The 19,621-nt window shown below is 33.3% G+C and overlaps 1 protein-coding gene across 1 annotated transcript in view; it reads right to left on the minus strand.

The window, feature by feature from the left end:
• The window catches only part of LOC110992753 (retinal homeobox protein Rx1-like), a 29,371-nt gene that overhangs the window by 2,524 nt on the left and 7,226 nt on the right, over positions 1-19,621 (minus strand). Inside the window, exon 2 of the mRNA XM_045629033.1 lies at positions 17,684-17,925. Coding sequence (XP_045484989.1) covers positions 17,684-17,925 — 242 coding nt within the window. The remainder of the gene's footprint in view (positions 1-17,683; positions 17,926-19,621) is intronic.

Here is a 19,621-nt window from a genome sequence, read left to right on the forward strand (position 1 = left end):
AAAAGTCGTGTTACTGTATCGTATGTGGGGGACCCATGAGATATGGTGTCGGCTCGAGACGTCGTCTGCTACCCATATATTAGGCAAACGTAGGGCATAGAACAAATCATAGAAAATGGTTTAATAGAACCGTTCCTTTAAGAATACAGTGTGCAGACGAGTAGTAGAGTCTGTTTTTTAATTATTATTTGTTGACTGGTGATAATACCTATTATGTGAATGCAAAACAACTATTTCGTACTCGGTTTTTATTTATGTACCTATAAGTAAGCTTTCCGCAGGTACACAGTAGATACTTATGAGTATCTACTGTTAGAAAAGAAAATCAATTAGCAATAATAATCGTAGCAAATAATAAATAAACGATACAAACTCTTAAGTTTCCCTCTCTCTAAAGTTAAGTTAATAAAGTCTAACCTTTACCACACCCTATCTTAGATCTAACCTAGAATATGATTACCCAAATAATAAAGTCCAAATAACCCATATAATTCGTAGCAATTAAAATTTACAACAAAGTGAAACATTAAAGTAATAAGGCACGCATTTAATGTCGTTGTTTTCGTGCAGGTGGAGCGATAGGCAATCATTTCGGAAATCTAATTATAACTGAACAAACGTCAACAAATAACGCTGTTTTGGTAATTAATAATAATAAAATGTTACCAAAACTAGCCAACGTAGGGCTGTTACTTCGGTAGACATGCGATGTTCTAGTTGTTTTATACACGCATTTAAATACGATTCTATTTAAAGCTTTAACGATTTTATTAATCATAGGAGATGATTTAACATTCATCTATGGTTTTATTCGAAACCCATACGAAACATTTATTTGGGATTTTAAAGAATAATTATATATAATAATATAATATGTAAAATATGCTATATTATTGTAGTAACGTAACGTAGTACTTTACATTTAGCCTTTACATTAAAAACTTTTCGTTTATTACATTTGCGCTTTGTTCCAAACACTATTGGATAAAATAAAACAAAGAAGGGATTATCGAAAACAGAACAATAACAAAAATCCATCGAGCCGCGGGGCATCTCTAGTTACTTTCTTATTACACGCTGATTGAATAAAAATGTCACAATAAAACCAACTCTCGAGCCCGCCTACGCCAACTGTCATAAAAAACAACAATGGCGCCCGAATATGACATCTGTCAGATTTCAATTCAGAGTGCGACACGATTGGCCGCCGCCGCGCCGCGATGTTTGTTATAGGATTGGACGTAATTGAGTTATCTGGCACTGTGGAGTCTTTTAGCGTTAATTGTGTAACAAATTGACTCGACATGTGTTGTGATGTAAATGCGTTAGCCGTAATTGTAAACGAAATAACAGCTTTGAGCTTGAGATTGTCGCATAATTGTATTTGCAATCGTTTATTCGTAATTTGGAGATTTTTAATTTGTTGTGAATATTTTTTTATTTTAATACTGTAGCTTTAGAAATGTATTTTATGTAAAGCCACAGTATACCTACATTTGTTCAATTCTAGGTCTCGTAGGACTAAGTGAATATACATACCATTACATCCCTTGAGTAATGCGTGTCGTCAACATACTTAGTTAAATTCATTTAATAGTCCCAAAGGCAGACTTAGCTATTGTTACAAATAAATAATAAATAAATTTAAAAAATGTCAGTTTGTAAAAATAAATTAAATGATACAGACACACCACAATATGAACTCGGAAGACTCAAAAAAAAAGTAAGTCGCTTAAATGACAAGCAACAATTTTATATTATTTTATATATTTGTAAAATGAAAGATAGAAAATATACCGACTTATATTTTTTTTTAATTTTGACAACATTTTGCTTTTATCTGAATAAATCAGTTTTAGCTTACATTTAGTTTAATACTTAGAAAAATATTTTTTAAATAATACCGATATCACATTCTCTAACGCCGTATGATAGCATTATTTAAACCTCCTAAAAGCAATTTCATATTGTGGATGTATCAATGGTGACGATGACGTGTCAGGAAGTCAGCCTTCCGATGCAATCATCTCGAGACACATCCGAAAGATCTACTCCGTGTAAATAAGGTACCTAAATTTGCTCTGTCCCGTGTAGGTATATACTATATTATACCCTAATATTCATAACATAAGTAAGGGGTTCCACTTTAAAATATGATATTTAAAAACAGGCCCAGTAGTTTTTCAGTTTTCGTAACAAACATACAAAAATACACATTTTCCTCTGTATAATATCATATATATTAATGTGATTAGAAAACTAATAAAACTCAGTCAAGTTTATACTGTAATGAAATGTAATCAGAGTTTGAGTTAATTAATGTTTACTTCTTATTAATAATTAGGACTCTGTATATTTTTATATAAGTCTTTTTAAGAGTATTGTTCTCTTACAATAAGTTCCGAAAAGCCAAAAAAATATATTTTACTGCCTAAAAACCTAAATAAGCTACTACATGCTTAACTTGTAAATACTGTGTTGGTTCGGTGTTGTTTTTATTTCACAACCTATTAAGGTACTATTATAATACAATGAGTGCATTCAATATTGCAAACAAATAAAAACAAAATAAACCTATACCCAAGAGTAGGTATCACTGAGTTTGGCATAGACAATAAAGTTTAGCCGCGACGGGCACTCCATGTCACTCGCTCGTCTTTTTGCGGACAGCAGATCGACTATCGATCGTTACCCTATGCTTCTCTATCAGTTATACGTGTGTAGCTTCCTGGTAGGTTTTGAATTTGAGCTTCAATGTAACGATTTACAGTGGGTTTTTTGTTAGTAAGATAGTAAAGAGTTTATGGCGGATGATGGCCGCCATAAACTCTTTACTATCTTACTAACGTTTACGTCTTAATCTTAAATTGCAACAAACGTATCATTGTGTCATCTTCAGCCACTCTATCTTACGAAGCTGCAAATTAATTAATTTAAATCAAATATTAACGTTTGTCGAATTAACGAATGTAGTTATGATCAGTATTGGATATGGATTTTAGTAGATGGTGAACGTAGCATTTTAGTATAAGTGGGCGTATAACGTTAGATTATTTGATTGTGCTATGTGTCGGGCTATAGCCTCCGTTCGCACCTTACTGATTGTAAGGCTTACACTGTTAGTTACCGGATGCCAATGTTGAATAATAATAAATATTATAAAGAGGAAAGGTTTGATTTTTTGTTTGTTTGTATGAATTGAATAGGCTCCGAAACTACTTGGCAGATTTGAAAAATTCTTTCACTGTTGGAAAGCTACATCATTCCTGAGTGACATAGGCTATATTTCATTTTCAAAAAAAATAGGCATCCTTACTAAAATTACGATAACATTAACATTTGTTTATTATTGTTTATTTCAAATAACGGAAGCACTATACAGACTCAGACACTCATAATACAATTATTGAAAATGCCACTAAACTTGTCCAGTCGGAGGAATGTCATTAAAATCGAAATTAATCATTCGAATGCATTACACATGTATGTTTGTTTTATTTAAAGTAAGATAAGTAAAGTAAACACATAACATTCTTTTTTTACTTCTTTCCTGTTATAATATTAAGAAACGAACACATAAGGACTTAAGTATGTGACCTGTTTAATAATTTATATTGTGATTAAGATTGTTTCCGAAATTTGTCACTCTCTGTGGTTGTCTTGAACTAAATACTCTAATAAGATTGCTCAAATGTTTACTTGTGAATGTTTTCTGTATTTTTGGTTTGCTTTTTTGGTGCAATCTAGTATAAAAACCTATGATTAAGCTAGATAATATTTTCATACTAACATAGTTTATATATATATAAGCAGTGTTACTCGTTCGTACGTAGGTAGAAGCGTCCTCGGCTATTGGTCGCACTAACGCAATTACTACACCCACTCACCACCACCCGCTACACTATCTTTATACAAACATACACTGTCATTAATATTAACCGCGTTATATCATATGTGTATACTTAACACGAGCTTTATTTAATTTGTTTTCTTTAATTTAGGACGAGGGGCAAATGGACAAGTACCTACCTCATCTGTTAAGTGATACAACCAACCAATACGCACAATAATTTTTGGAAACGCACTTGCGAGCCTTCAAGCAATTTAAGTATATATAAGCGGCAGAATGACGTAACATTTGATGAGCCTTCTGCCCACTTGTCTGTTATATAAGAACAATAAAATAAAAATCTTAATTGTATTTAATACGTACCTACTTTCAAATCAAATTCCTTTTTAGGTTTGTACCTGTCTAAATAAAATTATGGCTGTGTGTAATCTTTTCTCCGCGTGAAAATTGCGTCAAAGTAACTTTCTTCGTAAACGCCATACCTACATCAGCCATCGATCGACAAATCCTTTATTTACACATTCCCCTCTCACAAGTTCTTTTAAGAAATCGAGGGAGATGGCAATACAACTTTCATAGGAGCGAGCGAGATGTACAGCCTTCGCCATCTTAGATGCAGGACCAAAAGTTAGCCGATAACTCGTTAAGCAGAAAAGACCTATATCTTAGATAAGCTTGTTGAAAATTGATCTGTATTGTTTGAAAAATAAGGTTGTATATACTGTGTGGTGACTTGTTTGTTTCTTAAGGGGAGGGCTGATCTGGCAGTGATGGGACCCTGACGTCTGCTTCTGATGTTACCTTTAATAATGACTTGCAGCGCGCCCATTCATTTTGACGAATTGTAAAATATAATAATACGTTTTGTTCTTGAAAAGAAATGAGAGGTTGATTGATGTCAATTTAAATCTAAAGGTTAAAACATGTACTTTGAATATTTATGTGTAAATTCAATAAAATTTATATGTATACTTTAATCATATCTGATTATCAGTTCACAAAGGTAGGCAAAATATTTTATTAGATTTCAAATTTTATAATACTATCATAATAAGGCACACAGTTATGTAGATTTTAGCCAAGTTACTTGAAGAATTTTTACTTTTTCGTACAACATAATTGTCAAAATTAGTAGAAAAAAAATGTATTACAGAAATATGTTTTTCACGGAGGTGTTTTATCTAAAGGAAGCCGGGTCGTCGCAATTAGTGCGCAATAAACTGTCGACCTCATCAAAAGCACAAAAACATCAATCAAACTGAATTAATCTGCAACTAAATTAACTCTCGCAAACATCGCGTCCCCTTAACGACCGCTCGCAGTTCATAATTGACTTTATCACTAGGTTATAAAGTTTAATTTTGTATAAACTGCAATTGGAACGTCCGGGAAACACAATATTGTAATTGTATACTAAAATAAACCGTAATTCTACGCAATAAGATTGATTATTCGCTGCAACTAAGTTCATCTCTTGATTTCAATTTATCTTCAAACCGTTTAGTGTTAATACGGTAGGGAGGGTTGTAACTACTGCGGTTTGTTAAATGCATTAAAATCATAAAACAATGGGCTAGAGTTGATATTTCATTGCATTTAACTCGTGATAGATTTTTGCGGTGAACATTTTCAGTTTTTATTGCAATCGATTGAGGATGGAAAAGCCCTATTTACATTGTTTTTAATGGGGTGAAATAAGCGTTTATACACTACAATAAGGCTAGTTATAGTGTGCATTGCATTCAAAAATCATTAGACAGTTATTGAGAGTAAAATTAGATGCGAGAGGATTTCTCTGTATTTTTTACTTATTTTTAGCATTTTAGGATTAATTATAATTTATTATGACCTTTAACTAAAAATATTATTTCTAGCGACCAAATTGAGACCAATTTCATGTTAATGAGTTGTAATAGAACCTCATTTGTTTTGTTGCGTTAATGGCGCGTTGATATTAAGAAAAGTAGAATTTTTAGCTTTATTTTATCTGCTTCTTTGTATAGTACTATATCTTTTCTATATACATATGTATGTATAAACGTATGTCTCTATCTCACAATGTCGAACGCAGCGCACACAATGTGGCCGAACGAACGTGTTTCTTTTTGTTTTCCAATCAATCGTTTTTGTTTGCTTCGCCGTTTAATTGCAATAGTTTTAATCGAGTTTTCTCTGATATAAAACTTTTATAACGGAATATAGGTATAACGTGTTGGTATAACTATGTATAGAAATACTCCTTTAATAAACTATAAGACAGTCGAGATAATATTTCGATTTAAAAATAAAAACGTATTAGGTCAGTAATATATTTTAAACATTACAGTTCTAATACAAATACACTTTCAATTCTTTTCTCCGCTTTTCAGTTCTGATCCACGCTCTTCTAATTAAATACCATAGAATTTAAGATCTAATGCATAGAAATGAATATAATGAGCTGTCAATGTAAGATTAGCGTGTAAACAAGCGTTTAGTAGAGGGTCGGAGGGCAAATAAGGGCGCGTGCACAAGTTAATAGCTCTCATATCGCACCGGGCAAACACCGCGATATTAAGTGCGCGCAAATAGACTCCCTCTGCCCGAGGCCTTATGTCGAGTTGCGCCATCTATGGGAGGTTACTAAGATCTGTGTCTAATAAAATTGCAAAAATTATCATAGCGTTATCAAATTATTTACCTTAGCGTCTGAAAAGAAGAATAATGCACCTTGGTTTATGCTACTATTATAAGATATCTATATAAGTTGACATTTTGACAATAAGAAAAAATTTTAACCATCGCACGACGAGGTAGCGTTTGTAAGGTAGTTTTTGCCGCGCACCACCTCTATGTGGAGCATATCAGTTCTTAAAAGGCTGGCAGCAGTCTTTGCGCAGCGGCGACGGACTCAACATCAGATGAGCCTCCTGCTCGTTTGCCTCCTATTATGCGACCTATAATTGTAGGGCCAATAATGATTGAAATGTATGAACTATTTTGTATGTATTCTTTATAATAATAATATATTTACTTAATTGTGTTTTGTTATATATATCTTATGTACCTGTAGGATTACGAAAACAATCGGTTGTCTGTAAAGCTCCGTTTACTGACGCTAATTAAACTTGAAAACGTCATATGGAAATACTGATGAAATGGTTGCTGGTTGATCAAGTTATCCTTTATTTGCACGCATGAATACTATTATGTTTTTTTTAACGAACGAACGCTGCCGAAAACGGAGGCCGATTGTGCCTCTTTGTCGCTCGTTCCGCGCTCTCGCTTGCGCATCAAGCCATAAATGTAACGCCTCAGAGCGATGTAACTCCGCATGCGTTATATTTTTTCGTGCGTGCAACCGGCTCCATCGAATTATAAGACGTTGTCATGTCAAAAATATATAAAGTTTGTCGCTAGGGTAACGTCACAATCAAACTGGCGAAGCCCTAACCCGCGTTATTAATACAAACTGTAATTACATCGCAAAAACGACCATTAGCATTCAATTACAACTTTATCCGACCTCCATCTCAGTGTCATTGTTACTAGACAGACCGCTGATCAACGACAATGCCAGTGGGCTCGAGTGTGGGGGATATAATGTGTTTTTTGTATAATGAGGTATGGGCCGTTTGCATTTCTCACATTTTACGAAATGATTAAAAGGGTATAATAAATGCTTAACATTTATAATATCCTTAGATGGTCACGACCACCTTTTATATTTCTTACATAATTTTTAGTATAAAAAAAAATAAGTAATTGTTCACTTTAGAAACTTAAATGACAGTTTTAAGAAATTAATTGCTAGGTTTAACGAAACCCAGTAAGTAAATTTTTAAAAGTACTTAATGAAAAACAGAAATTCGAATTTCAAATAATTTTTGTGCAGCCTCAACAATCATATCACCACCCTGGGTCGTTGACTACACGTTGGTCAAAATTATTAAGACACGAGACTGTTTGACAGAAATACCAACAAATCATATTGGTATTAACAGAAATATGTTTCATACCCCGAGGGGTAAGGGTATTCACGCTCTATAAGATTGTAGTTCGGACTTAGTTAATACAAATTCATCCCTCTATTTGCATAGTCTTTGCTCAAAAGTCACAAAATAAACAATAGCAAAAATCGCAACATCAATGCCGTGTCGGTCACGTGCCGTGTGGGTGTCTGTCACGTGTCGGTCACGTGTCGGCCTGTAATTGGCCGCAGCGTCACAAACAGCCAATCCGAATGTATCGAATTACCCAGTAATGAGTGAGGTCGGACGTTTAACTAGTACTTAACTTGAACATATTGCGTGATGTGGGAATTGTGTAGGGTGGCATGGAAGCTGCGAAGAAATTTTAAGAACAAAAGTGTGACGAAAAGTTACTGAGCTGAATTTTATCATTAAACGTCGAGGAATACGAAACTCCATCCGTATCACCTCGACGTCCGTCGTTAAGCATTTTAATGGCACTTTTTATCGCGCAGCTGCCCACTGAAGGATTTCCGAACCAATTCGACTTTTCGAGCTCTTTAAGAAAAGAGCGTATCAATTCTTAAAACGGCAACGCTCTTCAGCCATCTGGCAATGTAAATGTCCACGGGTGACGAAGTCACTTACCATCAAGTAAGCCTACTGCTAAACCTACCAATTTACCCTTGTATTATAAATTAATAATAATAATAATAGATATTGCTATTAAATCAGACGAATGTACGCTAATTTGATTAAATTTTTTCCTAAGTGAAAAGTGGCTGAAATATTATTATTATAACAGATTAAACTAAAAATGGATTTAATATGAACAATATTAGTTTTATTATATAGTATTATGTATAGGTGTTCATTAGGGAATACAGATATTTGGAGATCAGAATACTATTATACAGTATGTAAGTAAGTAAGTATATATGTAGTATATGTGTGTCTTATTAAGATGGTGAATACTTATGTCGTAATTTAAATAAAACAAGCTTAAAATCTGTCTTTGACTCTCATTCAGTCTCATGTAAAAACATTCAATACAAATAATTATAAATAAAAATAGCTAGTAATTTACAAATTAATTAACACTCACAACAAATAATAGACGTTAATGAAGAATTATCATGGACAAATAAGCAGATTAAAGCGCTCGCTAATTAGCCGAGCGTCGAGAAATTCATTACTCAATTACGTAATTACACTGGAGACTTTGCCAAGCGCTTCTACGGACATAGCTTTTAGCGATTAACCTTAATTTGTTCTTATTTTAAAGAGCCGTCACTTATGTTAGTGACAGATTAAAGTCTAATTGCTTGGTTCGTACCTCTACATCTTTTGACATATTAGCGCAAAAAGCGTTCGTGTCAAACTTTAGAAAAACTTACAGTTAAGATATTACAAGCAACAGATCCTTACTTTATATATATCATTATATATTAATACAGATCTATTAATACTTCGGTATACTTTACCGAAGTATTAATAGATCTGTATTAATACTTCGGTAAAGTATACCGGCTTAAAAGCTCGACGGCGTGTATATAGGAGGAGGAGTGCATAGGAGGCAGTTCATCTACTTGCCAACTAGGTTGACAAATGATCATGAAACTGATACAGAAATCTGAGGCTCAGATCTACAAATGTTGTAGGTTAAGTTTTTTTATACAAATATTTTACGCATTATTCATAATATAAAAGTGAATTTGAGAGTATTAACGTAAATAAACAACAGATTATATAGACTGTAAAATTTAAATATATTTTATTTAAAAAATATAAAAGTTAAGACTCTAGGTTTAAAGCATTTTATTCTCAATAGAAAAAAAAAATCACATACATGAGAAAAAGAAAAATTAAAATATATTACACCACTGTCGTAGGCAGGCATAAGAGTTACTTTAAAATCTTGATCTTTGAAAGAAACCGTGGAAAGGACGCCGCTTTTAAATGAAATCGAAACTATAGTATTATACTCCAAAACATTACCTTCTACTTTGAAGAGCCGTCTCACTAGCACTCTCAAATATCACCAAGACCCCATTTAGTGTAAAAAAGAGAAACCTTAATCCTTACGAATAAAACTGCAAATACTCACAGAGTTCTACTTAAAATGGTCAAGAACAATGTGACGTGGCAAATTTTAATTTACGACTAAATAGTTCTTAATTCAAAGCAATACGGTTGAATGTAAATAAAACATGTAAAATTAAAGTATGTTTAAAAACTACAATGTAGTGTTTATTTAAAGGGGATAAGGACTATTTTTGTATAGTACAAATGTTGTAAAGAGCCGACACTCAACACCGTATTGAATTTGAATTGAATTGTCAAATTGGATGTATAATCTGGTTGAAGAGCCGGGCCCGTTGTTGTTGGCGCTAAATGCAGGGTATTAGTTTGTATTTGTGACGACAATGGGTGCGCGGGCGCATGTTATTGTCACAAAAACGTTCATTGATAGATCTGTTTTGTGAGAATAATGTTAGAAGTTTTTTAGACTAACCGTTTATGATGTGTTAAAAGTTGATGTGATCACGTGATCTTGATATTATAGCCTGAGCGATAAATTATACATAGGTATACCATAACATGCGCTCAGAGATAGCTCTGAGGGCTTTTAATCTTATTTTTTATTGATAAAAAGCTTGCCAACGCTCGGCATACTGTTACATTGCTAAAAAAATCACAAAAAGAAATCACTATTTTTAATGTGACAAGAATACACAAAGAGATCTAATATTAATCAAAACAATTAATTAACAAAACAAAAAATTACTAGTAAAAAAATGAACTTACAAGAAACTAAACAAAGAGTGAGCAATTATGGATATCCAGACCTAGCTCGTTTATCAGAATGCTTAATCTGGACATCGTTGAGCTTTGACCAAAACGCGTTCTACGAAAAAGTGGGTTCTACAAACGAATCTCAACATTCGTGTAGGTAGTCAAAATATCTGCTAAATAAGTTACTAATAAGGAATTTAAATAGATCTGGACATCATTTTAACATTTTCGAATAATAAAAAGGGGCACGATAACTGATACCGCCACGCCCATGGACACTCACATTGCCCGAAGGCCTGCAACTACGTTGCCGGCCATTAAAGAATTGGCAAGCTCTTTCCTCAAAAGAACCGTAAGTCGTATTGGTTCAGAAATACTTCAGAGGGCAGCTGGTTCCACATAGTGGTGTGGGACGACGGACGTCAAGGTGATACGGATGGTACCTATTTTATATTTTGCCTTGACGTCCGATGATGAGATTTTTGGTTGGCGCTTTATTCAAGTCTCATACCTAACATGAACAGTTTAAATTCTATTTTAAACCGGCATAAGAACCTCTTTCGAATTTCTATTGTGTTTATTAAATAAATAAATATTTTTACATTTATATTAAGAAATAATAAGATTTGCATATGGTAATTTAGTTTAAACGATATTTTTCTCTATTTCTCTATACACAAATTTAAACAAAACTTATATTTTCATACTAATTTGATTAAAAAATTTGCAAAAGTCTCGCAAAGCCATGCACAGGAGACTTTCTGGCGGCTTCTCGTGTTCTCACATGCGCTCAAATAAGACGACTAACGGAAATATCGGGTTTAAGAGTTCCGCCGTAATCTACACCGACATGATACGGAACCTACCATTCATAATGCCTTTCTTCTCACCACCATTTTGTATTGAACCCAATCGTTCCAGCCACGTTTCAATACTGGAACTACTTAGGGACCAACTTATACTAGTTATTTAATTGAATTACCCTTATTAAGCCATTTCCTGTTTTTTTAAAGGGGTATTCAACAGGAAGGAGCCGTCAAATTTTAATCAAATTATACTATAAAGCAAGTTATGATTAATTTGGCTGTATTGTGTATTGATACGAGGATAATGAAATACGTTGAACAATTACTTAAAAATTATAAGTAATGCTATAAAAAGGTTTAATTTCATAGCCTTGGGTCGGTATTTAATTGTATACTAACATATAATGATTTCGGTTACCTTTAAGGTAAAGTATAAAGTATTGTTTTTAAATTGCTAAGGTATCATGAATTTTGATTAAAAACAAAATCTAAACGCTTTGTAACATTAAATTGAATTTAGAATAATAATAATGTTTGAAAGTTCACAGATTCTTATATTTTAATTTAAAAACAAAAGACAAACCATACTCCGTTACAATAGCTATTTGAATTTAGAGTAAAAAAGATTTACGTTTGTGATCGAAATCCCTAAAGTATCAAACATGAAACTAGACAATTGACGCCAAATAGCCCAAAAAACATAGAGGGCGATAATATTCAGTTATTCGTAAACAATTTGTCGTAAATGACAACATTCAGTAAATTAGGCCGCCGTTACGGTAAGGGAGGACGACCATAATCTCCTGATCCTATAAACAAGCGAAAAATAACGCCGAGAATAACGCTCGTGTGGTCACACTAGAAGCGGGAAAATTCATAAATTAATATTAAACATTGTTTCTTTTTAAGATTTCTACTCATTCCGAATAAATATTTATTTCAAATTTGATTTTTTTTAAACATTGCAATGACAACACTATCTCCCCAGTACCAGCTCCTTCTACTTGACCGTATGAAATATACTCAATGAAGAGCGATTCGAGTTCTCGTCGACGAGTCAGACACGTACAGATGTGGGGTCTCTCTGTACCTTCTACTAGTGTTCGGAGTCATACGGATTAATACCTTACCTACCTAAAAGCTGAGTTTACTGGCTGAATACGATTTTCCACCAGTATCACCTCGACGTCCGTTGCTCCACAAGTAAGAGCTTTTTAAGCCACTTTTTGCCATGCATCAATATGACTTTAAAGCTTGGAAGGCACTTGCAAGCCTTATCGTAGTGTCTATGGGCGGCGGTATCACTAAACATCTGCAGAGCCACCTGCCCGTTTTCCTCCTGTTCTTTGAAAAAAAAAAATCAATTTCAAAAATGTTTGCTCCAATCCTTATGCATAATGCTTATGGTTCACTTTGACGTAATTCGAATTCGTGAAGCCAGCGAGAATGCATTTTCTGAGGGAAATATGACAATTTCACTTTAGTGGCTAAAAATTACACTTTTTATAGTGATAATAGGTATAATCGTATTATATTTAATTTGCACGCCATCAGTGTGGCCACATGCGGCTATCACGATAAACTCCATTTCCCCGGATCAAATCGGAGACACTCCGCGGCTCTCACGCCTCGCAATTTCTGCCCTCATTGAACTCGTCGAAAGTATTATGTAGGTATGTATTATCAATGAAAATTCGAAAATGTTTTTTTTTATCTACACCGAGGTGTTTATAGACGTAATTCTTAAAATAACTACTAAATTATATAATTAAACCTTTGATCTAGAATAGTGTTTTTAAATAGGTACCTTTATACCTCTTATTTTTTAATATAACAGAATGCAAAGGGACTGGAGACTAATCTGATGTTAAATGACACCGCCGTCCGTAGACACGCACATTGCCAGAAGGCAGCGAGTAACTTCCACATAGTACCTAGTAGTGGTTTCTAATTCACATAGATGATATAAGAACTAATATTGTTTATTCTCTATTATCCATTATTAATAATAAAAGGCTTTATTATTAATAATATCAATAGATACCGAAAATTATATAACATAATGAAATACAATGTGAATGCAGATGTCGAAGGGATTTTAATATTCTTACAGATAACTACGAGATAGTGTGTCGCGATAGAGCGCGGTGTAATTGAATTATGTGTTGGCGTTAACGCGGTTACTGCTTCGCTAACGGCAGGAACTCGCAACTTCATTACGAGAATTCACAACTAGAGTGTCACTTCAGAAATTATCGAATTATGAGGTTACCCGCTCATTTTAATTATATGGCATTCCATTTTTGAAATTAGAATGACGTTAAACGATTAAATTGATGTTTATTTTATGTTTCTTGAATTATATTATATTGTTTTACTGGAATTCCATCTTTAAAATTTATTCGGATAAATTATTGGTGCCAACTTAAATTCTAGAATTAGAATGTCTATTCATGAAACGTTTTACAATTATAATAACAATAATTGTAAAATTTTGAAAATCGCACCCTATACACAATATTGTATGTATTTTTTAAAAACGTTTAATAATACATTCGTTTGATAATTGCATTTTTCACATTTATATATATGAAAAAGCGAAAATATGAAGTAAGGTTATCCTATTAGTGCATCCCCCTCCTCCCTCATCCAGGGCATCGTTCCCTCGCGGTAATCAACTATTATAACTTCGTTCCGGCTCCAACCAGACAGACATCCACACCTATATCCTCTATATTTATGTTATATCTTGAATGTGTATATTCCAATTACCTCATAGAAATGGACAAGTTAAAGATAAAAGTCATCTCAAGTGTAGGTACTCAGATATAATAACGCTAAGCAGTCTATTTCATGTAAAATAACATTTAAATGAAAGTTGATTTTGTTTTTTTTTAAGAATATATATGTTGTGAAACTCAGAGATCACTGCGGTAATTTTTACATCAAATTTTCTCACATTATTCCCCTTTATTTCCAAGTGTAAGTGATATGTATATCGCATTAGACGCTTTTTCATGGTACTTTAGACCGTGACGCGATAATCGTCAGTGGGGTTCGATTATGATAAAGCATCAGTATTCCAGAAGAGGTCGCATCTAAATGTGAAAGCTTTTGTGTTTATATTTTTTTAAATATTAAATAATATAAGTGGCAACAGTAAACTTCAGCGTTTGGAAGTAGAACGTTTTTATTGACTGGCACTCATAGTAGCCTAAACAATTCGATTTTCTTATTCATATCTTTTTCGGAACTGCATAAGAATTATGTAAATATAAGTGACACGGAACCATTTTATATTCAGCTCTTAGGAATACTGTATACCAATTTTTTAGAATTAAAATTACCCTCTTCTAGTTACATATGAGCTATTAATTAAAATATTTACACAAAAAATACCTGTATTTTATAGGTGGTAGGGTATATTTTGCTGCAGCAATTACATAACAGCAGTAAATAGACTGTCGTTTATTAGTACATAAGATGAAGTGGAGCGCGCCAGGGGAGAGACAGATGGACCGTTTTGTTGTTTTAATGGGTGTGTATTACGATCTCTGACTCTTGATTTTGGCCTGAGTAAAATGATTAAATTATATACGTTATATTTAAATTTCAGTACCTAAGGCTTATTCATAGACAATTGTAAACAAATGATTATTTGTCAAGTGTTTTTCTTTATGTTAAAATCTACCTGTGTATCTTAGTATTCCAAATATTAGGCAACTGTTTCTGAAAAATCGTATGACAACCACTTTTTAACTTTTAACATTAGTTATTAAGTTATATTTGTGACTTCATTGGTAATGACTCTGACGGAAAGTGGGCATGTACATTAACAGTCGCTGTAAAATAATTATTTTTCCTTGGAAGTTATAGATGGCTGAGCACATCGCCTGAGAAGAAACAAAAAACACACGGAGAAACGTCCTAAAGGTTACAGAACTTCATTAAATCCAAAATTTAATTCATTTTATCATTTATCATTCTGACTATGACGTCACCCTGGTGAAAACCATTTATCGTAAAGAGCACAACAATAAACTGTTATCTGATGTTGTATTGGAAATCAGTCGGTCGAAAGTATTTTGAAGTGCACCATTGTTAACGACATCATTTGATTCTAACAGCTTTACATTGACTGCTATTCAACGGTTAAGTGGCTGTTTGGAGAAGCCTAAAGGGTCAGGGGAGGTTTTATGTAATAAGGAAGTATATGAACAGTGTTGGCGTTAGCCTAAAGCCGGATGTGTACAAATGAAGTTTTATATGTTCGCAATTAACACTTTCAGTGAACATCGTAGTTCGTAGAAGTAGCAGTAACATAAGGCTCATCAATGAAATTGAGAAATATTCGCCCAAGACCCATTAAAGGGATTAACATTATTAAATATAAGTAGACTTTAATCAACGGATGGCTTTTCAAAAATGGAACTCATAAGAAAACTAAAATTTATTGCGGTACTTGCGCACAATATTTTTTTGTAATAGTATTCCAAAATAATCTGAATATTTTCATATTTTTTTTAACTAATAAACAAACATTTGAAGGAATAATATTTGTCATCGACCAAAACACATCTTATCTTGCCTAAATTGACATATTTTCCGTAATAGGTTCTGTGGTAATTAAATGCCTAATGCACCATAAACTGAAAGTACAACTCATGAGAGACGTAATGAAAAAGTTAATGAGAAGGGAATCGCCGACAAACGTTCCTTAATTTACTTCACTGGGAAAAGGGTCACTAATTGATTTCACACGACGACATACGAAATACTTTAATAGTATAAATACTAAGCTAGCAAGTAAATGTTATTAAAGCCGTCGGTGTCTGCATGTTTTAGTATATTTTGATGATTTTGACAGTATGAAGTTTATATATTCTAGAAGCAGTTATGCTTGTAAAAAAGTGTCCAAAATTATTCAAATCATTTAAATAAACTTGCCCGTATCTACCGAGGGATGCTGTGGCTGCCTGCATGTTGCAACATGGGGTATTTAAAAAATTGTAACGCCATGGATATCAAACTATTTAATCACCTTCACAGAGGTTATAGATCATTGTATTCAAGGGGAAGGTGATTAAATTTTTAAAGGCACATTTATTCTTATTATTTCGATATTATGATATTTAATATGAAAATTGGCGTGCCTATTCTTTTTTATTAGTCATTAAAAATTTACCTTCAATACAAAAGCACATTTTCTGACTTGCCTGATGAATATGAATTGATAGGTATATCAATAATGAAACTGCACTATATTTTCTATTGTTTTCAAATGACCATTTAATAATTTTCCATCACTATCAAAGTATCCGAAACTTTTGCTACAACTGATGCCGCTTTCGGCGTGACATAAGAAGCAATTATGGAGTGTCCAATTTGAAAAGACCCCTCAAATCGTGTTCCGTTGATATGTTTTGTATTATGTGAGAGAGTTTTACGGTTTTTTCGAGGCTGGGCTCCGCCTGACATATGCTTTGGGCTGGGGCTATAAGCCCCTTGGGTTCATTATATTTGAAGCCAATTCTGTTTGCGAACTTTACTTAATAAAGGGTGCTTTTCGTTTAGTTTCCGATATTGAATTATGGACGGAATGGGATTGAAATGCGGTTTTATTTGCTTGATTGAAAAATTGGTTTTGTAGCAATTATTAGTACTTACACTAATCGCTTTTGGGTCAATCCGTATTTAACTTTTAACAGGAATATATTTTTATTATTTATATTTACTTGCACTAAAAGAAGTATTTCAGATTATTGCGTATTCTGTTTATTATTTATGAATAATTGAATTCTATCACTCCTCCTTTACTGTGCAAGGTCTGTTGAAGCTCCTTTCCTCTTGATATTTGACGATCGCTGTCTTTAAAATGATTTAACAATCTTCTTTTTGAACATTTATTTTCTTCCTTGTAACTAGCTACTTGTACACATTAGGAATTATGATTATTTAACCTAAGATTAGCTTTTATATCATTATCAATATGTAAAATTATTTAAACTTTTAGCTTAGTTTAGTTTAATGTGGTACAATTCTAGTGTAACATGTAATTTTTTGTGTTTTTTATAATTATTTATGAACTTCTTGTACTATACTCTCAGTAGGTGTTTCTTTTTTTATTTTTCCATACCAAAATTTCCTGGAAGAAATCGTTTGTCAGCGATATGCCGCCTGTTGCCCATTAACTTACGTAACTGGTTTCTTTTGTACACATGTACACTTGCACATTCATACATAATATATACTATAGAGTTAATAAATAATATTGAACTAACCTGGACTCTGACTTCTGGCAAGTTCACCTTCATGGCCAATTCCTCTCGCGAGTATACGTCAGGGTAGTGACTCTTTTCAAAGGCCCGTTCCAGTTCATGCAGCTGGTAAGTGGTGAAGGTGGTGCGGTTCCGTCGATGCTTCTTTTTATCAGCGGCTGAACCAGGTCGTGGAGCGTCTTCATCGTCAGATTTATCTTCGACTGCTTGCTGATACCCATCATTGCTGTTACAAGAACCCTCACCTGAAATATTATATAAATAATTTAAGAAACTTCACAATACATTATTAAATAATATTTTATAAATTTTTTTGGGCTGTGTATTGGCAGAGAATATACCGGGACGCCCAAAAATTTCAAGCCCAGGGCAGCCCATGGTGGAGGTAGGAGTATGCTCTTTTTCAAACAATTGGAGGTATCTCCTAGGAAACACCCCACCAGGAGTCGATTCCACTGTTTCCTAGTTGCCAAAGGTCTTGTGAAGCAGACCATCACGGTGATTTATTAATTTTATACTAAGACAAGCTAGGAAAACTATAAACCATAAATCTTACATTTATGGTAGCTTTACACCTGTTTTACAAACCCATAAATAATATCCTAATTGTATGTGTTTTGTTAACAACTTCCGGAATATATCGCAATACTAAAAGTCTACAATTATAAACAACTGCGCTACCCGCAACACGATCGCAATAACTGACAGATAAGTGTTGCGCAAACACATAGATCATTGGAAATGGTCATTAGCAAGATACAGGTACGGACTAAATCCTCCATCGAGAATTCTTTTTAAAGACGAGTTTTATTATTTATTAATTGGCTTAAATATGATAATTTTATTCTATAAATTCAGATAAGGCCAGTGTTGGCCTTTGGATTTAGCGTGCGAGAGCTATCCTTGCCGTCGTAGGTTCGATCTCTAGCTGTGCATCTTTGAACTTCCTGTCTATGAGCGCGTTAAACATACACTCGAATAGCGACCGTTTTGCCTACTGGATTGATTAATGATCATGAAACAGATACAGAAATCTGATGCCCCTGACCTAAAAAGGTTGTAGCCACACTGACTTATTTTTATGCTATAAATTAGGATTTAATTTTTTTATAAGTAGGTATGTAAGCAAAATTACCAAAACACACATTTTTATGAGGAAACAGTTTTTCCACCTTAGGTTTAAACGTAAAATGGATATTGAATCTTATTTGTATATGTGTGTTACAGAACCCTGAGAATCATGTAAGTCAACGGATACAACCTAGTTAGATACAACTCTTTCTAATCGACCATAGAAAAAACTTTAAAACTTTCTTTAGTCCAAAGATTCAATAAAAAACTTATAAATAATCCATGGCCCCAAGAGCTACGATTCCTGGCTCCGAATCAGACGTTGTTTGCGTATGTTAATGAGTAATAGACCTTTATGCGTAATGCAATTATATTCAAATGTGTTTGAATACATGCATTCGCTATTAATTAATACAAATATCTTCTATACGATTTGTATATAACAACATTAGCTGTACTTAGTACATTTAATTTCTATTTTAGATTTTAGTTTATATATCTTTGGAAACTTGTATCTACAGAATTCGACAGCTCAGGTATAAGTATAATAAGAGATCATTCAAAGATACACAAGGCAAAGAGTTTCTATATCGTCTTCGCTTTGGGATGAATTTAATTTTTAAAAGACAACCGTAAGCTGTAGGTTTGATCACAAATAGCTTAATTGGCTTCTACATCAATGACCTTTATAGTCTGTGGATTATTAAATGTAAAAGGTTTAAAAGTTTAAGGTATAATTTAAAAGGTACAATATTAATATTTATCTTTAAATAAATACTTAAAATCGTTCAGATATTAGTTACTTAGAACTAGTTAGTTATTTTAAAATACTGTCCCGGATTATCGTATCGTATGTTAGGATACAATGTA

This window comes from Pieris rapae, chromosome 7, assembly GCF_905147795.1.
Source record: "Pieris rapae chromosome 7, ilPieRapa1.1, whole genome shotgun sequence".
In the NCBI taxonomy this organism is placed as follows: domain Eukaryota; kingdom Metazoa; phylum Arthropoda; class Insecta; order Lepidoptera; family Pieridae; genus Pieris; species Pieris rapae.